Consider the following 22,194-nt stretch of genomic DNA (forward strand, 5'->3'; position numbering starts at 1 on the left):
AGGTTTGAGGGAAGCTTCTCGAACATAGATTGTCTCCATAGAGCACGTCACAATTTTTCTCATGCATAGGAACATGGAATGGCATGTCAGCATTGCACTGTGGGAGTTAGTTTAAACAGAAAAATTACTAGGGGAAACACAGACACACAGACACACAGACACACACACTGGCACTCAATAGTCCATGAAAAAGACACTTGTTGACAATATTAGCTCTGAAAGAACATAACAGAACATTGCCACGTTCAAGCTCAGCTGGAGATGCACACATTGAGTGAGCCAAATTTTTGCCTCGCCACATGTCTGTAAAATTGTTGCGAGTATTGATATGAGGTTTGCAAAAAAAAAAAAAAAAATGTCACCGAGCAGTCAAATGTGCAAATATAGATCTCACAAATAATGAGAACCAATTAGACCTGTCCATGCTGGGCTGTTTGGCTGTCACCAAGATGTGCTCAGATTTCCAGTCATGATCTCCAGCCTCTGGGAGGTAACATGGGATTTGGTGACCATCCTTCCTGCCTAAAAGCCCAAACCTTGGCTGTTCTTGGAGAATGTAATGACAGACAAATATATCCAGAGGAGCTCTGGGGTTCAGGACACCTGTGTTGGCTCTGATTACAAATGACACCCCAATGATTCACAGATGTAATGGACTCCCCAACTATCAGGGCTTCTGTTGTAAAACCTCCCACAGAAAGATCAGAAGGATGATTGGGTCTCCTACCTGTTTGGACAAGTTTAAAAATTTCTTTTGTCTATACCCTAATGCCTTCTATTTTTAAGTCATCCTTCTTCTTTTCCTCCTCTTCCTCCTCTTCCTCCTCCTCTTCCTCCTCCTCCTCCTCCTCTTCCTCCTCCTCCTCCTCCTCTTCCTCCTCTTCCTCCTCTTCCTCCTTTTCCTCCTCTTCTTCTTCTTCCTCTCCTTTTTCTCCTTCTCCTTCTTCTTGACAGGATCACTAGCCTGAGTAACTAAGGATGACTTTGGACTTCTGGTCCTCCTGACTCTCCACCTTCCACATGTTATCATTGCAGGCATGTGCCTCTATGTGGAACTAAAGAAGAAAACCAGGGCTTTTATGCATGTCAGCTAAACACTCTCTTAACTGTGATCTCCAGACACTTTTTCCCCCCATGTTTTTCTGAGATGATCTTAACCTATAGCCCAGGCTAGCCTTGAACTTGCTTTGTAGCTCAGGATAGCTTCAAGGTCATAGTCCTCTAGCCTTACTTCCTGAGCGTTACAATTATAAGTATAGGCCACCATGCCTGACCTCCTTTTCTAATATAACTGAAAATTTCCCAAGCTATCTTTCAAGATGTTTGGGGAGGATGCCCTGGCCTTTCTTACACTGATACACGACAAGGACATGGCAGTCAGACGATAGGAAGACTTTCTTGCTCTTCTTTCTCAGAAGACTGGAGGCATGTCAACATGAGCTGCTGAGGCATCAGGGAGCTCAAGCATGCACAGACTTTCTGTCTAAGAAAACTATGGCCAAAGAACACGACGGCCAGGCCATACCAGCTTCATTGTTCAACTCGGCAAGTAAGAAGTGCCGGGGGAAGGCAGTGGTGCTGATGCCTTGCCTCTGAGCTCTGATTCCTAGGTGCCAACTGAATTAATGTTTTCAATAAAGCATCTAGGCTGAAGGAAGCTGGTCACTCTCCATCTTGGTGCTGAAATCCGGACAGCACTGTGGCTTCTGAGCTCTTGGCCTGTGGCTGAGAATGGCTTGTTCCTACACCTAGCTGGGTCCAGTGCAGGATTGTGGGTAGGAAAGGGCTTTTACTTGGGTCTTACTGCACTCTCGGAAGAGGCAGGACTTGTAGTTTGGGGGTGTCTGTTGCTTTCGTCTGAACAATGTTGATCATACTCTGCGGGCCTTCAGTGTATTATGGCTTCTCTCAGAAGTAGCCATAATTTGGGTTCTCTCATCTCCATGTCTATCCACAGCCACCAAATCGGGGCTGAAGGTCAGAGAGTAAGTAGGCCAAAGGCATGTAGAGAAAAGTCCAAGATGAGGGAAAGAAGAAGATAAGAGCCAGCTGGCAGAGCTGATTTCAGCCAGGCATGTCTGCCTGGCATCGGCTGGTACTTATAATGCCCTCTTCCAGGGTTGTGTGACTCCAATAGGAACAACCCCACATGTTGAGCCTTCCCTTTCCAAGGCTGTGTCCTTCTCTTTGCCCTGAACCAGGTCAGAATGTCTGGGACATTATACGGACTATTGCAAAGACAGTGAGGTATCTAGCTAGACATCCCCCATGTGAGACAACGGGGTTAAAAATTGCACAGTGTAATAGAACCCCCAAAGTACAGCTATGGCTCAGCTTGTTCTCAATAATTTTATGATACTCGAGAAGCAGAAGTCGTGACGTTCTTGACTTTACCGAGAAGGAAAGTGGGAAGCGAAGTTAGGAACAAGGAGTGTGGGACTCAGCCCTGAGTCTTTCGATTAGCACACATTGCCTGCCTCCTTGGGTAAGCTGCCTACCCCTCCACAATCTGCCTTGCTTCTTTCTCCTGATCCCCTTGCCTGTATCCCCATGCCTGCTCCTGGCTCTGGCTTGCTTTCCATTTGAAGGAGCTGGCTGCCACGGGCTGTTTCAGGGCACTGAATTAGCCTCTTCCAGCTCCCCCTTGCATGAGCTGGCTGAAGGGGCACAGCAAGTGTCTCCAGGAGCTGGCAGACTTCTCCAGGCTGATCTCAGGGAAGAGTGTGATCAGGCACATGACAAGAGAAATAGATTTCAAATACGGCATTTTAAAATCCCACTCCTCTGCCCAAAACCAGCCCCCTGTTCAAAATCATAAGTACCTCTTAATTTGTTGGCTGGCTGACGCTTGAGCAAGCTTGTAAGCTTCTGTGGCTGCTGAATTGTTCAGCAGAGCCGCTAAGCAGGAGCCCCTGTGCTTTGGGGGGAAAGAATCAGATGTGTGGGGACCAGAGAGGCTGGAAAAGACAAGAAGCCCTTTAGGATACAGCCCTCAAAGCCAGCTCATCTGCTCCTTGCCCTTTCCCCCTTCGGGCAGCCAAGGGAACAGTCAGACCATCTCCCATCTCTCCTGGGAGAAAGCATTCTAGGTAGAGCCTGTTCCTGTTCTGAAGTATGGGACCTGTACTGCGTGGAGGAAAATGGAGAGGGTGAGAGTCAGTGGTTCCAGGGGCCTTTCAATTAAAACATGTAAACACTGTTGCCTATAAGAGGCTTGGCACATGAAATTCTCTTGAATTAAAAAGGAAGCAATTGGCTTCGGAAATCCCACAGGTCCGGGGGCTCTGTTGGCTCTGAGCTACCTGAGACCTGGAGGGCATATTTGTATAGTTCTTTGCACAGTCACCTCTCCCGCCCCTGTGAGTGCTGAGACTCTCACCTACTGCCTCACCCGTTCCCTGCTGTGAGTGGGTGAGCCCAGCTCATAAGTCCCCACTCCTGGGAGCCTAGTGGTCAGAGGATGCTATAGCCAAGGGAGGACATTGACGGAGCAGGGATGGCAGTGACAGTTTTCTGGGTTCATTTCATGTCAGAAATGAGGTAGGCGGCCATGTGACTCTGAGGCAGCCTGTACATCCAAGATCATCCATGACTACTGGGGAAGAAGGTAGAATAGGAAGTGGGAGGACAGAAGACTTACCTGGAGGACCACACCCTTCACCCTACAAGCAAATAGGATCTCTAAGGGCTTTCAAACGCCCATAAGTCACTGCCTTTCTTAGAGAGCTGGCCTAACTGACCAGCAGCCCTAAGAACTGACGCCATTTGCTCTAAGAGACAGCTATGGCTATTTCAAACTTCCACACCAATTCCCTCTCTCTTGGCTTCTTAATTAAAAAGAAGTAAGTGACTTTTCAGTCACCTTCAAAGCATCCTCAAGCACTTCCCCCCCCCCACCCCCAGCTCTGAGGAGCTACAGCCCAAGTTTCCTCATCAAAGGCAGAGCTGGCTCTGGGGGATTGCAGCCCATGCAAGCTTCCCAGCTGGCCTGCTCTTGCAGGTCCATCCCCCCAGCTGGGGAGCTGGGGAGCTGCTGATCTCCAGCAATCAAACTGGGCTGGGGCACCCTGAGCCAGGTCTCAGCAAAGACAGCTTCAAAGGATCTGCATATTTATGGTAAACTCCTTCCTCGAAATTGAAAATGTATTAGACAGTGACAATCACGGGATTCTCAGAGCTGCCTCTCCCACTGGCAAGCTAGCTGAGCAATGGCTGTTCACTTGAGGACAGGAAGGACGGTCACAGAGGCAGCTCAGAGTAAGAGGGATTGGGGAGTAAAGTATAGACCTGGGCAGGACCTCTCTACAAGACCATGACATCCTCCATATTGTTCCTCAGCTGCTACATAGAGTGCAGACTCACTGACAGACAGTACATAGAAGGCTTTTCTGTTGTTCTATATTTGATTGCTTTTGAAGTGGGGGATGGGGTCAGAAGGTGGGGAAGGTTTCAAACCCCCACCAGCAGGTCTGCTCAGATTATCTTCAGAGGAGAAACCACTTCCCAGTGGCTTCTGCTGCTAATGGCCTGTAATAAGAATTTCTGCTGCTTCTCCACCCCTCAGGGGTACAGCAGAACCAGGACTTCAACTGCCAACACAGGAGGATCCCAGACTTCCCGGGAGAGGGGGCAGACCTGCCTCTGCATGGGCTGCTCTCAGCAAAGATGGCAGCCGGAGAGAGGAATGGAGGGAGCCCGACTTTTGTGTCAGTGAGTGGGGTCCTGCAGGATCTTCAGGAAGTTAGCTCTGGGTTGCATTCTAAAGAACCAGGGAAGTAGAGTCCCCTGCTTGCAAGAGTGTCTTGGATAAGCCATCCCATCCATCCTCCTGCCTCTGTTTAGAAAAGCGTTGAAGTCATTCCTGAGACGAGCCCTTTGAATGCTGAGCTCGTCTGTTTTGGAAAATACAGCTATCTGCTCACAACATTACCTGTCCTGGCACTCCCCAGGCCAGCCCTGTCGGTGTCTCCATTTCTATAGAAATGGAGTCAAATGGATCAGCTGTCCCAGGAAAAGCTGGCCTGGGTCTAGTCGCTATGAAAAGTGTACTCGCAGAGGGCTGAGTGTATTGCTAGCGATGCCAGCAAGGAGAGTAACTGAATGACCCCAAAGTTCAGAAGGAATGCGACATTTGAAAAATAAATGCCAGAAAGCTGGCTAATGTGGGAAATGAGAACTGAGGATTCAGTCTGAGGTTTCGGCTAGAACCCCATGGTCTCACCGAATCCAGTCCGCAGCCTTGTGCATTGAAGAGCACCAACAGCCCCTGGTGCTTCCTCGGTGAGGGAGTGGTAGGCTATGTTCTGTTGGGAACAAGTACAGCCCACTGCTCAGCGAAGGGTAAAATAAGTGGTATAAAATCAGAGTACTCTAAGGCAATTGCAGGCTGCAATTTCAGTCCCCTAAGATCTCGAGCTCTCAAGTGGTGTAGGGCTTTTATCCAGCATTCCCAGCCTATGACAAAGAGTAGATCTTACAGGAAAATTTTAGGCTAATTCAGGAATGGAAAAATGAAGGAGTGCAGTAAAAGCAATCTGTTTTTACATAGCCGAGGAGCTGGCAAGGAAGAGGAAGCAGACTATTCTGGAATGGTCCATAGGGTAGAGTTAGGAGACAGAGGTTGACCCAGTCCCTGGAAGAGTCTGAATGTTATCTCTAAAGGGGTTGCTAATTCTCCAGCCCAGATGGGCTCACAGACAGGTCTCTTTTGTGTCCCAACACAAACCATTCTAGTATTTGGATTAAAATATTAATTAAGAAGCTTAAAGGTGTTCTCTGCCTCCACATTCTGGATAAATATTGCCTAATGGAAAGGCCCTGGACTCCAAGGAAGCTCTACCCAAACTGGGCTCTCAAGCCTGCCATTTCCTACCTAGATGAAGATGGATAGATTTCTTTATCTCTCTGCCTAAGCTTTTCCACCTACAAGATGACAGAACAGCTTTCAAGCCAGGCTGATAAAAGAATCTAAAAATTTAAATATATATGTACACCACCCAGCACAGTACATCATGTAGGCGACAATAAATGTGGGCTATTATTATGATGTCGGGAGAGCCAGCTTCGCACATAAGTATAGCCATTCAAACACAGTGCCAGGCAGAGCTATTTTCAATCATCTTCCGATCCTGTGAGACCAAATATGAGGGGTTACTACGCACGGGAAGAAAACTGAGCCCACCCTGCTTGGGATACACAGCGAACTAACGGGGAAGAGGCAGATCTGCATCTTTAGTTAGGGATGTCAAACCCCAAAGGCTTAATTAGACCCTGTTAAACCATTTCCGATCCTGGGATGAAAGGTATGCTCGTCTTATTACAACACTAACAACGTTTGCTCAAGGGATGCTCACAGTCGTCTCTGATCTTCAGACTAAGTTAAATGAAGGAAATTAAGGGTCTCCTAAAGACTTCCTTCTTTTCCTTCTAGAGTCTTTCAAGGAGGTTTTTTTTTTGTTTGTTTGTTTGCTTGTTTTTGCCAGACAGGAATGAAGACAACACGATTGTAACACCCCTCAGAACATCCATGTGGGGGGTGGGGCAGAAAGGACAAACACTATGGTTTGAGACATGGAAGGAGAGACTCAGGCAGTGCCATTGACTCTTCTGCCTATAAATAATGGGGGGATGGTTCAGAATGTCCCCTACAGGACAACATAAGGAGATCGTTCCTCCAAATGTACTGTAGTGGAAGCTCCCAAGATGGCAAACACTCTCCATGCAGAATCAAAATAGTAATTTTTTAAAATGGAAAAAAAAAACCCTAAGTCTTAATTCTGAAAGACTATTTTTAAAATGGTAAAAAATCCTTTAATCAGCCACCGGCAGGGAATATGGTAGTTGTTTCAGACATTTTACCAATTATAGACCACTGAGTCCCTGCGTGGTGCTTTCTAAATAATCAAAACCAGCTCTTAATAGTAGTTCACCCAGACAGGAGAGAAAGAACAGAACCAAAGCCAAATGAAAAGATGTCATTACTAAAGAAAGCCCATCCCAGCAGGGTGCTAGAATCAACGGTGGCAGCCGTCAGGGCAGCAGAGCAACAGATTAGAAGCAAGGCTCAGAATGGGAGCTTCAGGTACCCAAGAGCTGGAAGGGAAACCAGGCATAGAAGAGACAGAACATGGGCTTTAGAGTTAGACAAACTTGACAAACTTCCAGGGTCTTGGAGACAGTGAAGTGTGTGTGTGTGTGTGTGTGTGTGTGTGTGTGTGTGTGTGTGTGTGTAAGACCATGAAAGGACAGCATGGTTTCTGGTCGAGCACCTGCTAAAGATGGCAGAGACCCTGCAGGTTAGAGATCTCACAGGTTTCCCTGCAAGGGATGGCATACATTTTGCCACACTCTCAGACTCTAGGCTCCTGACACGAGGCCAAAGACCTCCATTGATCTGTGCCTTTCAGGCATGAAGGACAAGGCTCCTAAGAGCCCCTCCACAGGTAGAGGGTGTGACTACAGGTCAAGGAGCCTCAAGACAGATCTCCATTATTAATGAGATGCCTAAAGGCCAGAGGGTGTAGCCAATTCCTTCCCAGACCCTCCTCCTTGCAGAAGGTACTTAACCTCAGGTCTGCCCTGAGAATACCGGGGTATAGCTTCATCCACTTTCTGCCACGACAATAAACATTTTAAGACCATGGACTATCTCTCTTCCTTGGGACCCTCCATGGGGAACAGTGGAGAAGGTTTTCAACTACCAAGCTGCCACCTAAACTCCTGACTACCTCTCTACTTTCCCAGACATGGAGGCCCAGCCACCCAAGCCAGCAAGCCGAGCCAGCCATGACTCAGCCAAGAAAATCGCCTTGACCACGGAATGCAGCCAGAGCTTCTCCCCTTCCCAGTGGGACCTCAGACTGTGTTCCCCACCCCCAGAGTGGCGTCCTGCGGCTTCACACAGCCCGACTTCCACCTGGGGCCAGTGTGAGATGAACACAGTTCAATTCCCGAGCCTCTGCCTCTCTGAGCCACAGCCCTAGCCTCTTGGAGGCGGGGGGGGGGGGGCAGATGTGGGACCCATATCACCACAACAGGACCCCCACACTACAACCCCGTGTGTGTGTGTGTGTGTGTGTTTTGTGAGTATATGAGCATATAGCTATGTGTAACCCTATGCACACATTTGAATACCAGAGGAAAACATCAGTGTCTTCCTCTAGCGATCTCTGCTTTACTGTCTTGAGATAGGCTCTCTCACAGAACCTGAAGTCACTTTCACATTACAGTGAGGCTGGCCACCCAAGAAGCCCTGACTCTATCCTGTAGTGCAGGGGTTACAGGCTTACATAAACATATCTAGCTTTTTAATGTGGTGCCAGGGATTTGAACTCAGATCTGCGGGTCTGCTGAGCTTGTAGTTTTTTACTGATGAGCTGGTCTACCTTAGAGGGCCATCCTCAGGATGAGGCGAGACCTGCACAGAGCACCATGTGGAGTCTGCTACACAGAGGATTTGCATAAGATGTCTCTCCAGCTTTGTATCATTTCCTTTCCTGCACCAACATCACTTTGGAAGGAACTGGGAGAATATCAGAGCAGAGATACTGACATTCCTCCTGTCCTTGGAGAGAAGCCTAATTAGTTATCCCTCCTTAAACCACTTCTTCACCCTGCAATAAGCAGGGAAGGACGCCCGTCAAGAGGCAAAGATTGGGTGGTGATTGGGATGGGACCTGGGGACTGGTGCTCGGAAGTGCATCTGTGCGCGAGACATATCATACACGGTTTCCAGTTGGTGCTCACGGCACCTGAAGCAGACAGAAAAGCAGCAGGACAGTCGCCAGACTCGCTGAAAAGCCGAGGTCAAAAAGAAGATTCTCACTATCCACTTTCTAAGTTCAGTCGGGACTGAGTGTTCCTTAGGGTAGCTGAAGGTCAGAATGACAGTTGTCTTAATGGTCACTTGTCTGGCAGATTCCATTCAGTGTTAGCTCAAAACAATGAGGTAGGGCACAGAGAGGCCAAACCAGCAAAACAACTCTGCTCATAAAGCACTCCCTTATTAGTACAGTATTTGCCAAAGGCTAGCCTGTGGTCACCCCATCGTTCTAATCACCCAGGTGGGAGCTAGCTAAACTAACTGATTCCTTAGAACACAGTGCTTTACTAAATGAAAATGCAGAACCGTGGAGTCTGGGGATGAACCTTATAAAGCAAGCTCAGTGGGTCCCCCTCCAGTGGACTTGTGTTTGAGACGCCCACTGCTCACCGCTAGTGGGCACTGCTGGTACATAGGTAGCCATCACGTGAAGAAAGCCTCAAGGTAGACTCCTGGGTCCTGGCAAGGCTGGGTTGGAAACGGTACCTGGTGGGGCAGGGCTGATGATGGTGACTCCTTTCTATGTTCATTATAAAATATGTACTTAAAAAATTCACCACTGAAAAACATTTTAACAGAAAAAGAAAGTCCTATAAAACGATACGATCGTCCATTTGCCTTTCTGATGCCATTTCTGAAAGTCATCTTGAAGGAGCTCTCACCAATAAAGTTAATAAGCATGCATTGATTTTATCGGTGTGTAATACTGATTGGTCAGTATGCTTGTTAAGGATACTCAATTCTATGCAGTTCTGTTGAATTGGTTGTGGTACTGGGAATCAAGAAAAAAAAAAGCTACCACTGACTTTAGCCTCTTGCCTCCCTCCTTTCATATATTTTTAATACTGGTTTCTATTCATTTTTAAAAAGATGCATTTATGTCCTTTATGTATTCAAATGGTGAATACTCTATTTGCATGTACACCTGCATCTGGATGCCAGAGGAGGGCATCAGATGCCATCCTAGATGGTTGTGAGCCACCGTGGAGGCGCTGGGATTCAAACCTGGGTCCTCTGGAAGAACAGCCAATGCTCAGAACCACAGAGCCATCTCTCCAGCCCTGGTTTCTATCAGTTTTGATAAACATAACAGCTTTTGTTAGCTCTTTGAGAAATTCATACAATGTGATTTGATTGCATTCACCCTCCTTCCCCTAGCTCCTCCCCAAAGCCAGCTTGAGTGGCAGCTGGGACAGAAGTCAAATGAAGGCAGAGAGAGGCACTGAGTCCCACCAGCTATCCAGCAGCTGGAGAGTAGACAGAGAGATGGAGAACACAATGAAGGAGGCATAGGAAGTAGGCTCTTTCTTGTATCACTGGAGGGAAGAACCGAGGTCCAGGGGAGGTTGGCAAAGGCTGGGCTGGGGCTCTCTGGTCTGGGTTTGCAGCTGCCTGAGCAGCCTGTTCCGACCACTCCTCCAACGCTATGGTCTTCACACTCCTTACCCAGTTGTATTTTTCTCAGAGAACTTAGCAGGCTGGCATAATGTTACATATGTATTTTTCTCTTTTTTTTGCCTGTCATCTGTCCCCTGCTAGAACATATGCTGCACAGAAGTAGATCTTTCTCATCTTAAACCAGTACCTAGGAGGGAGACAGCGGTACTCAACAGGTATCAACCTGAAAGAGTGAATGAATGTTCTTTACTCAGGTTCCCCAAGAAGATTGGGGCTCAGGGAAAAGTCTCCCTGAAAATTTTCTCAGAGGCTGGCAGCCTACTCATTCAGGGATGATGAGCCATGGGGCATGATTTGAGTTTAATAGTCCCAAATTACAGCTCTCGCTCTCTCTGGATTTTTTTTTCCCTACATCACTTAACGCTCACCAGACTGTGAGCTCTCTCAGTGTAGAGGCTACATCTGCTTTCCCCAGACCCACTGTGATGTCTGACACACAGCAGATGCTCCATAAAAGACCTGTCGGGTAAATGAAGGAACTACCCCGTGATTCCAGCTACCCACTTGACTATGCCCCTATCTGAGGAGATGCAGAAAATGTCACCACCCCATGCAGCTTCCATCCAGAGCTGGAGGTACTACTGACATTCAACATCCGGTCTCAGAGGCCATTTCCCTTTTCCTGGGGTCCTTCCTTCTCCTCTGTTCTCTTGCAAGAAGAGTGGCCCACCAAAACATCACTGATCACCCAGAAAGATCTCTTTGGGGTCCATGTAAGGTCAAAGGTCCCCTCTTAGATGCAGGGACCATGTAGCAAGAGACAGATGAGCTAGGACTTCTGTGTTGAAGGGTTCCATGAGGGTCACCCTGAATACCTGTTGGCTAGATCTGTTCCTAGGTCCTATCCTGGGTCTTCCTTCCCAGATTACCAAGGGGTAGAAGCAAAATGGTATGTTCAGCAATTACCAAGTTTTATACATAATTTACCATTAGGTCTTGGGCTTTAGGCAAGACATATATGGATACCAAACCAGTTCTGCCATGACTTAATTGTTCAAGGGAAAATCAGTCATAAACCTCACAAAAACCAGTGAGGGAGTTCCTAAAAAGTATCCGTTTGGGAGATGGAAAGAGGGATACATCCATAAAATGTTTTACCTACAGACAATACACACAAAAAGAGCTGGCATAATGCTGTGTGGCTATAATCCCAGCTTGGGAGAGGTGGAAACCAGAGAGTCTTCGGGTCTTGCTGGCTATCCAACCTAGCTGAATTAGTGTGTTCTTGTTCAATAAGAGAACTTATCTCAAAAAAAAAATAAGGTGGAGAACTTTAGAGATAGATACTCAACCCCAACTTCATACGTGCCCACACATGTGTATGCATATGAATGTGTACAGGAGCCTCATACAAAGTACCTATTTTTTAAAGATAGAAGGTAAATAATAAAAGCGTCTACTTTGTAGACTTATACAAGCAAACACATGCTATATTTAATCATGGCAGAAGGCTTATGGTAAGTGTTCAATATATGAGAGTAACCCCCATAATGATGCTGATGACGAAGATAAAGATAATGGGTTCATCCTGGAAGGATGGCTATTCCAGCTCTACAGTGGGATGTTCCCTCATCCAACCCCTTGACAGTCAGGAGATCTTTAATATATGACTGCTTCCTACTGAATTGGTGTCTGGCTCAGTCTTTCCATCCTCCCCTGCATTGGAGAGGCCTTGGGGATGGAGATGAGAGAGTTGTTTAGGGAGACTTGGAATGGTTGTCACAGTCGGTTTCCTCTGGTAGAGGATCAGAGAAAAGGGAACAAGTGGGTTTAATGGAGAAGGAAGAACTATACAGAAAAGCAAAAGTACTCTGAAGGGTATAGCATCCTCACGCTGATGGAAACAGACAGCCTAAGACAGGAGAACATGGAAGGGGTGGGCTGGAGAAGAGAAGAGTCAGGCTATCCCAACACAAAGAGCCGACCTAGCCCATATGGGATCCACCCTTTTCCTTAGCAATGGTACCTCTGGAGTCCAGCAAGGGTTCCAGGCTTGGGGAATATCCTCTAACACTTTCCGTTGCTCCCAGAAAAAGAACAATCTGAGAGTGTACAGGAGCCAGGAATTCCTTTCTAAGTGAAACCCCCTTATCTCCTCCCTCTACAAGGCACACTGCTGGCCGAGCCCACGTAGGCTGATCTGGGGACCAGAAGGATGTGATGACTGAAGTTTAGGAGCCCAGATCAGAATGGATGCAGCCTTCTACTTGGGGAGACACTTGATATCTGGAGGCCATTGGAACCAGAGACAGAGAAAAGGGCAAAGAGGAGACATCCACCACTTTGGCAGCACAGGTAGGCTTACCTGCCGAAACCCATTCCTGGTGAACTGTAAGATTTTCAAGGCATAGTTGGACCTCTGGCCTTTGCTGTTGAATTCAATGTGGCCGGTAAGACCTTCCAATTCTACCTGTCCAAGAGAGAGTGAGTTACAGCACCAAATAGGCCCCACCAGAGCTGGCCCCAAGTAACTTGCTACTTCATGCTACCTCACAGTATTCGGAAAACACTCTTTCACCCACTCTGAAGCCACAAAATCTGAGTGCAGGAAGAGGGGACCCATACTCAGTAACCCCAAACCAATATGTAAGCCAACAGGAGCCATTACACAGATTTGAGGTCAGTGTCAGCTCTCCCTGTTCCGTAGGCATATGGATAGGGGTAGGGTGGAGGTAGGGGATTGTTACAAGCATTTTCCTTTTTGGGGAATCTGCTGACCCTGAGCCTGGAGAAAGTCAGGGCACTCCCGACTCACTGCAAAAATCTAGGACCCCACCACACCTTCTCTCTCAAATCAAAAATGAAGGAAAAACATGACTAGAGAGAGAACACTGAGAAAACCAAGCATCAAGCTAGAACTTTGCAGGCTGAGTCTCCAGAGGAACCCTTTGTTCCAACAACATGGTCCTCTCTGAGCTGTGCTGATTTGTGCAGGGGTCACTGCTGGTCAGGGGCCAGGATGCAGCAGAATTCAGAACTCCTTTCTAGCTAAAGATCCAAGAACTATTATCTTGGGAATAAGCTGGCCATGGGTTCCTGCCAAGAGTGTTAAGAACTGGGAACAAATGAACCTATGACCCACTCAGTACAAGTGATATGTTAGCCAGCGCTGTGGCCCTATCAAGCATCCTGCCCCCGAGGCTGGCCATTACCAAGCCTTCAGCCGCTCCTCACCATGCGCAGGTAGTTCATGAGGCTGGTCCCATGCTGCCAGATCTGGGCTGAGCCACAGGACAGGGGCTTCACACCAATCTCCTGGCTCCTGTTCAGCTCCTGTACTGCTGTCACCACAGCGTAGACAGCATCAAACAGCAGGGCTGAGGACAACTGGGAGAAGTGGAGAGAGAGGGTAGCAACAGGGAGAGAAAAGAGGAGGAAGAGGGGAAGAGAGAAAGCACACAAAGGCAAATAAGGGGCACGTTCACTGCCCTCTGCCTACCCCTCCTCTGGTCTCACCCGCATCTGCCAGTGGTCCAAGTGCATTGTCAAGGGCTTTGTAATCTACATCCTACTGACAAAGGCTGCTCTGGCTTGAAGCATCAAGGTACATCAAGGTACATTTGGACTCTAAATTTATATTATTTATATATTCTCTCTCTCTCTCTCTCTCTCTCTCTCTCTCTCTCTCTCTCTCTCTCTCTCTCTCTCTCTCTCTCTCTCAGAAATAGCAACTTCCATTGCCTCCAGGAATAAATCCACAAGATGGGAGGTAAGGTTGCTAATCTCAGGAGGCGGGAAGGAGGGAAGGAACTTGGCCACTCTTCTCAAACTTGCTCCCACTACCAGGCTCAGGCATAGGCCACTTCTCCCAGAAGTCACCTGTGAAACTGTTCCTTCTTGTATGTACCTACAGCTGCGTATGAAATACATTGGTAAGTTTATGGTCTAAAACTTAGTGAAATTCCATTCCTATGACAGATGACAGGTGGGTACAAAGGTAGGAGCAGGACACTAATCAGGGGAACGGTCAGGAGGAGGGGTGATCTGAAACTATAAAGGTCTCTGAGGGTCTTAATAGAGAGCTTTCTAGTTGGGCAACGGAGAAAGTACTTTATGGAAGAAGTCACATTGGAACCGAGAGCAAAAGGATCTGAGTAGGCACAGCATTGGACAGGGCGGTGGAGAGGAGTCAGGCAGCTTAGAGGATGTGACCACGGGGGCAAAGGCTCGGAGACGAGAGTGAGGAGCATGCCTGGAGGTGCTAGAGGGAATAAGGGTGCAGTGTATGAGCGAGATCCATCCCAGGTGGACCTCAAGTGTACAACTGTCCCAGGAGAAATAAAGATATTCTAAGGAGACACTTGAGTCTCTCTCTCTTTGGCTGTCAGATTATTGAAACAATGCCCTCTAAGAAATTGGTATTTTCTCCCAAGAATATGATGCAAGAAGGAGGAGGAGGAGGAGGAGGAGGAGGAGGGGGAGAAGTCGAAGAAGGAAAAGAAGAAGAAGAAGAAGAAGAAGAAGAAGAAGAAGAAGAAGAAGAAGAAGAAGAAGAAGAAGAAGAAGAAGCAGCAGCAGCAGCAGCAGCAGCAGCCCTGGTGCCAGCCAGAGGAACATGTCTCCTAGGAAGAGATTTCACAGTTTGTCAGATCACCTCGCAGGTGAGAGTGGAGCCTGAACAAAGGAGATGGACGGGACCACACCTTAACCAGGATTGCTTACTTATGCGTGTCTCTAACTACTTAAACCTAAACGCCAGGTCAGGACCCCTGGATGAACTTGCAGGCAGGCGGGTTACTGGACTTCTTTGTTTCTCTTCCCAGCGTGGTCACATCCAGTACATCTCTCTCTCTCTTTTTTTTTTCATGTTTACTTGTCTGCTTAATTGGTCTATGGAGGGTGGATGGCAGGACCTAGCTCATTAGTGCTGCCAGGGCCTAGGCTGTGACCCTCGCAACTCTGGAGACAAAGGGGGGGGGGGGGAGGACAGCGTAGCTGTGTTCATGTTTTTATCTTTCCTATTCAGCAGCTTCCTTAAGACAAGAGTCATGAAGAACCTTTGTGTCTATGTGCCCTTGGCCCCTGGCATGTGGCTGGCCCCAAAGGGATACCTCTTTCTAAAAGTTTTCAATTTTATTTTATGTCGGTGGGTATTTTGACTGTATGTGTGTCTGTGCACCTTGTGTGCAATGACACAAGAAATCCGGATGATGTTTCCAGAGCCTCTGGAACTAGAATTACAGATACTTCTGAGCCACCATGTGGGTGTTGGGAACCAAATCTCAGTCCCCTAGAAGAGCAGCCAGGTGTTCTGAACCTCTAGGCCAGCTCTCCAGCCCCCCCAAGAGATAGCTTGATTTGGATTAAGTCTTGGCTGACATCTGCCTAATGAGTGAAGTCAATGTATTGAAGTCTTTGTAGTAGGAAAGGGCAAGGGGGCTGGGTGGTTAGAGAGAGTAGAAACAGAGCTGATTTGTCCCTGGGGATTGTACCAACCAGGCAGCGCTGTAAATGTACAAAGCCTGTGCAAGAAACTAAGTCCGGTTCGGTGTGGTCAGCACTGTCCATGGGGCTGAGAAAAGCCCAGAGAGGCAGGAAGAAGCCCCTGTAGGAGTAATACTGAGGTACCAGGGGGCTACTTCCTCCATGGTTGCATGATCTCCAACCCTGGCAATCAGTTTGTTCCCGGCCCAGCCCTCTTGCTCATTAGAAGACAGCTTTGGGAGAAACTGGAGAAGAGCATCCAGCGTGTGGTGGAGTTCTTAACCTTGCCTTCTTTCTGGCCAGGCTCCACAACACTGCCCTTTCAGTGTGGAGGGAAGGAGGCCACAGCCCTCCAGTCAGAGGTCACATGGCATGAGGCAGCAAGGTACAGAGGGAAGAACTTGAGAGCCTTGCTCTACTCCAGCCCCTCCTTTGGATACTGAGTGACCCTGGACACCTCGCTGAACCTCATGCAGGGGACAGCACATATCCATGAAAGAGGAAGAGCCCGATCTCACAAATCTTAAAGGTCATCAGTTACAGGAGTGAGCACTCCTGCAGGTGGGGCCACACAACCTCACATCCAGGGAGTTGGCAGTACTCAGGGGTCAGGTGTTAGGGAACAGGAGACAGAGGATGCCTCAAGGCCAGAAAGCAGACTGGACAGATGTTTGCTTTTCATAAGCAGCTACATGGAGGGCTGTGGCACTGGAAACCAATTCCGACCCACCTTCTAGCTTGCTTTATAGTTCATCTCCCTATTCTGGGCTCCTCCAAATCACAGGGCTTTGGCTGCCAAGGACTCTACAGACCCATTGCTCCAACTCCTGTGTCCAGTGAAGAAATGAGACCCAAGGAGTTCTTCTTGCCCATGGACACACAACAAGTCCATGCAGGGCCAAAGCTAGCCTCAGCTCATTTTTGTTTCATTGTCTTTGTCCTCCCCAACTCATTCTTTTGTAAAGATTTATTTTCTTTTCAATTATGTGCATTTGGAGGGAGAGGTATGTGTTTGTAAGTACGAGTGCCCACCGAGAACCAGGTGGTTGTGAGTCTACATGTAGGTGCTAGGAACTGAACTCTGGTCCCTCCCAAGAGCAGCAAGTGCTTCGAACCTCTGAGACATTTTCCTAGCTGCCTCCACATCCACCCCCGATTTATTGTTGTGCCTAGTCTTCCTGCATAACCTGAGCAATCTTTTAGAATACAGACACCTTCTCAATAATAAATGGATAGTCAGAACATTCAGGCCAGGTCTGAAGGCAAGGAGGTTGAAGGTCGGAGGAAGGGAGACCTAGGGACAACTCACTCTGATGCCTGGTGTCTGGAACACCACCGGTTTACCTCCTAGCCTCATTGGTTTCTGTCCTTGTGCCTGTTAAGATGTGAACCATTAGCCAGTGTTGCTTGCCTAGACCCCATTCATCTGCCTCTTCCCATTTTGTTTTGGAGTCCTCCCTCTCTCAGAGTGGTTATCAACTTCTGGCCCAGCTGTGCCTGGACCAACTGAGTCACCCATCCCCCGCTAGTGTGTAACACAAAGTAGACCAGATCCAGCCCGTAAGCCTGAGCCGCAGCTGGAGTGTTCTGCTCAGGGCACATCTGTCTCATAGAAGAGACTGGCTTTCTTCTCTCTCTAAACAGTACTATTTCTGGATGTAATGCCTGGATCCAGTGCTTAGCTCTAGGCTGAGCTTGGAGATGACACCAAAGGTGACTGATTAGAGGATGAAAGGGTCTGGGCCTCTAACTACGTTCCCCTCTGCTGTGTGACACCACATTGCATTTTAACTGGGTGCCTGCTACTAGCACCTGAGAGCATCCTAATCGATATAGGGGACCCAGGGATCTCCTTTCTCTCAAAGTAGTGTTGTTCAGGGTCCCAAGAGAGGTCTGTAACCCATCCCCTCTTGAGGTCCCTTCCTCTCCTGGAGGCTGTGCATTGGTTTAAGGATAGAGGAAGTCAGCCACACTGTAGTCTCCCTTGCTACCATATGGTTGCTGCAGTCTCACTGCTGGGGTGAAGTTTCCTTAGCTGATGCTCTCTCTCTCTCTCTCTCTCTCTCTCTCTCTCTCTCTCTCTCTCTCTCTCTCTCATATATATATATATGTGTGTGTGTGTGTGTGTGTGTGTGTGTTATACAAATACACGAGCATATGTGTTCAGATGTGTGCGTGCACACATGTATATGAACAAGTGTATGTATGAGTGCATGTGCACCTGTCTCCACAAACATGTCTTCCTCTATCCATACCTTCCTTATTTTTTGAAGCAGGGGCCTCTCACTGAGCCTGATACTCACCAATTGGCCAGACTAGCTGTCCATCAAGTTCTAGGACTCCTCTTGCCTCCACCTCCCCAGTACTGGGGTCAGTGGTGGGCAGCGCCAGCCTAGCTTTTATGTGGGGTAGAAACTTGAGTCCTTTTGCTTGCACAGCAAGCGCTTTGCCCAAACATCTATCTCCCTAGTTCCAGCTGATGATCTTATTAGTATGTTATCCAAATGCTGGGAGGTCAGTGTGCGCATGCTCCCAGTGTCCTTTTTCATCTCCGACTCCATGGCCTTCATGATTGTTTGGATCCTTCCTGTAATTACAATTCAAGCTGGGGACACTGGAGTAGGGACCAAGTGGGTGGAAAATTCTTATCTCATCTTTACCTACATACAGCCTTCAGAGAGTGACATGGGTCAAGTGTTCCCAAGGGAACTGCACTTCCTGGGTCTTCTCTGAAGCTGATCCTGGATGAATTCAAGTTAGCTCCCTATATACTGGAGTACACTGTACTCCCAGGACAGTCCCCTTGGGTCCTTCATCGGTCACCAGATGCCCCTCTCCTATAGGCTCCTGGCCATCTCCCAGGGCATTCACCCCATCATTCTCCCTCCTAAGAACTTGCTTCCTCCCCTCACTCCTCCAGCTAGTCTGCCGGAGTTACCAGTCTCTTTCCTTCTAACTCTTTTTTTCCCAGATCCCCGCTGCCAGGGAGTAAGACTGCCATTTTGGCCTGCCCATAGGAGCCCTGCGTCAGCTCTCCATTCCAAACTGTCTCTTCATTCTCTTAATTGCCTTCTCCGTCTACCATTATTGACTAAGTCCATCCTGGAAAGCATGTGGACCATGGTCAGTTAAAAGTGGCTTCTGTCATAAAAGATGCTGTCCCTGTCTCTCCTTCTGGGTCCACTTGGGAAGGGAAGGCAGACATTTCAGCTATTGGCTCGCCATCCTTTCTACTTCTTTCTCCTCCCAGGATTGGTCTGTTCATCCTTTGGAGGCCCCCGCTGCCCATCTGTGTGGGTACGTGCCTGTCTCTTGGTTTTGTCTCTGCTTAAGCTGTCCCTGTCTCTTCTAAATATTAAATCCCCCCAACTGGCTCAATCCTCATTTAAAATCCTCTTCTTTCTTGGCACCAACAGGCTGCTTGGCAAGGAATCTTCTATTCTCTTGTTTTTATATTTTCATTTGGTTCTTTGTTATTTTCTTTTGAGCTGTTTTGCAAATTGTTTCAGGGAATGAAAGACTCTGTATAAATTAAGATGAATCAATTCTGACTCAGGGAGTTGTGGCTGGGTTCCCTTCTCTCCTCCTCAAATGAAAACAAGAAAATCTTCTAGACACACACCTGTAACTCACATCATCCGCAAAGCAGCAAGGACTGGATTCTCGGGATCTTCTTAGAAGCCCATTTGTTCATGAATCACTGTAAGCTTAAACTCTGGCCCCCAAAATAATACCAGGGCAAGGGACCAGTAAGATCTCATGGACTAGTTCTTACAATCTGGATTGCATTCAATGAAATAAACACTTAATTACAAACATCTGCTTTAGCCTAAATTCTAATTACTTAATCTAGCCATCTGTAATTTTAATGATTTCCCACGATTTTTGTTCTTTGCAGCATGATTAATGGGCATGGCATATGAAGCTAGTGGGCGTGTGTGTCCCTTCCCAACACTCCCTCTGCGCTGGCTTTGTCTCCAGCAGGAAGCGCATCTGTGGCACACCACTGACCACCTGGAAGCTTCTTGGCCAGGGTAGGCATACTGAGTTTTCTTCTAGGTATCTTTAGCCCAGTCCCTCCTTTGAAACCCTACAAACTAGACTCCCCACTTGGGGCATCCCACCTGGGATCGTGGGAAGGTGGGGAAGGAGGTAGCTTCTCATACAAACCTAAAGAAGAAAAGAGAAGGAGTCAAGAATTCAATGCTATATAGGAAAGAGAGAAAAACAGGAAGCTACAGGGAGAGAAAGGAAAAAAAGAGACTAGGGAGAAGATGGAAGAGAAGATGAAGAAAGTGTTGTCTGAGAAGAGGAAGGGGGGAGGCATCCCACAGAGGCAGGAACCTGTGCAGCATTTCCTTAACTGAGCAAAGAAGAAAGCCCGCGCCATGGTTTCCTAGAAGCTATTCCCTCACCTTCTTCTGGCTTGCTGCCCTGAGGAGCTGGGCTGTTTGCGGTGAGAATTTCTTGGCCTCCAGAGAGGCAGGAAGAGGCAGCCCTTGAGAAGGTAAGCTGCAGATGTGAGAAGGCTTAGAGGGATATGCAGCTATTGTGGCTGCTGCCAGCTCCCTTCCTGGCTCTTGAGGAAGGTTTAACACCTTCCTTTCTCTCAGAGGCCATTGCTGAGAAAAGATGGCCGCAAAAGTTCCCTACAGGGAGAAGCTGATCTAGGCTTCTGACTTGGCTATGTTACAACAAGGATCTTAGAGATCCTTACCTGTTACTCTGATCTCCTGGGCCTGTTTTCTCATTGTTAGAAAGGGATGGCTATCTTAGAACTGTTAATGGGATGTCATGAAGAAGGAAAAAAGGCCAAGGCAGGTAATATTATGAGATATGCTGCAGTGCATAGGCAGGAGTAAACCTAGGTAAGAACAGGAACCCTCATGTCAGCAACAAAGCCAAAGGTACTGGAAGGGGACTGAAGGAGGAAGAGGACCTATGATGTCACATGGAGACTGACCTGAGTCCTAAGGCTCAGCTTGTTTGCACTCCAGTAGAACCCTGTCTGCCACTCAAATCCATTCCAACATTCCTGGGATCAGAAGACCCTATAGCTGTCTAGGAAGGTGACACATGGGAACACTTGCTGTAGGTGGCATCCATGTGGCAGGAGAGTGAGACAGAACATGCTCTTACTCTACCCAGGAGAAGCGGGCCCTTCACCCCATCCAGGTCTTGTATATAAAGCATGAATGACAAGTAGCAGCACTTAGTAAGAGGATGCCCTAAGGAGCAGTTGCTTAGTCTGCTGTATCACTGTGTAAATATCACAGAGTGCACTTACACAAACTAAGATGACCAGGAAGAGGAATCATGGCTAGCCATGTGGTCCTTGGTTGACCAAATCATCGTGACTAAGCTGGGTTTGCCTGCCACCTTCTAAAAGGTCTTCTCTGAATTCTGCAGACCTCTCTGCATCCGTGGACTGCCAGAATGATACTCCCAGATGTCGAGGGGCTCACACTTCCCTGCCATGGTACATCTTGGAGACCAATGATTTTGGATCTGCTTCATTGTATGGAGTATGTGATTGACCACAGAGTGTTGGGGCCAAAGAGCACCTAAAAGGACACTTACCGCAGGGCCGGTGAAGGGCACGTGGTCACAGTTCTCCTGCCAGGATTGGTTGAGGCTCTGGGAGAACTCTTGGAAGAAAGCATGGGATTGGTTGAAAATGGAAAATCCTAAGATGTTGACTCTATCATCCACAAGGCTGTCCATTCTCTGGAGGGAGAACTCCTGGGAAGAAGGGGCAATTAGAAAGAGAGAACACAGTTAGGGTGGAGGAAAAGAGAAAAGAACACGATGGAGCACACGGGGCTGTGAGCCAGCACAGGACACATGAAGCACACCCACTGGATTCTCAGTATACAGAATAGCTAAGAGTGTTCTTCTGGGATCTGCAGTGCTGGCTTCAGGGAGAAAAGAGAAGTCAGTAGATTAGCTCCTAAGCAGGGTAAGCAAAAGATGCACTAGGTGAAGAGAAAAACATGAACTATGTGTGGCTGGGGGAGGGAAGACTGCATCCTCAGCAGGTCATCCAGGAGCCTAAAGGATGGGCAGGCATTTTTTTTTTTTTTTTTTGCACAGAGAATGTGGATAGACAATGGTTATTCCCTACAGAAATCATTGCAAAGACACTAAAGGAAAAAGAATGTGGCCATTCACTGGGTTGCCCATTGCACTTTGATGAAGGCATGAGCTCCTCATAGTATGGTTGTACCATCAAAAACACCCTAGAAGCCTTTCTCAAAATGGAACTACCTGAGTCTGAGTATGCCTGGAGCTGAGTCCAGGGCTTGGGGTGGAATAATCACTAGGTCCTTACGTCTCATCAACACTAAAGTTCCAGAAGCAATGAATGAATGAATACACAGGATACATGAAGCCCGGGGAGAATAGAAGGGCCTGAGTATGGGGGAGCAGTCCAGACTATGAAGCCAGAATTCTGTCCTGGAAGTGAGGGGGACTGTTCACAGAGGAGTGTC

The 22,194-nt window shown here is 47.9% G+C and overlaps 1 protein-coding gene across 1 annotated transcript in view; it reads right to left on the reverse strand.

Moving 5' to 3' along the window:
* Positions 1–22,194, reverse strand: part of Grik4 (glutamate ionotropic receptor kainate type subunit 4) — a 174,614-nt gene that overhangs the window by 92,713 nt on the left and 59,707 nt on the right. Inside the window, exons 6-8 of the mRNA XM_028755739.1 lie at positions 21,284–21,445; positions 13,454–13,606; positions 12,585–12,689 (exon numbers count right to left, since the gene is read on the reverse strand). Coding sequence (XP_028611572.1) covers positions 12,585–12,689; positions 13,454–13,606; positions 21,284–21,445 — 420 coding nt within the window. The remainder of the gene's footprint in view (positions 1–12,584; positions 12,690–13,453; positions 13,607–21,283; positions 21,446–22,194) is intronic.

This window comes from Grammomys surdaster, unplaced genomic scaffold (assembly GCF_004785775.1).
Source record: "Grammomys surdaster isolate TR1022 unplaced genomic scaffold, NIH_TR_1.0 126086, whole genome shotgun sequence".
Lineage (NCBI taxonomy): Eukaryota > Metazoa > Chordata > Mammalia > Rodentia > Muridae > Grammomys > Grammomys surdaster.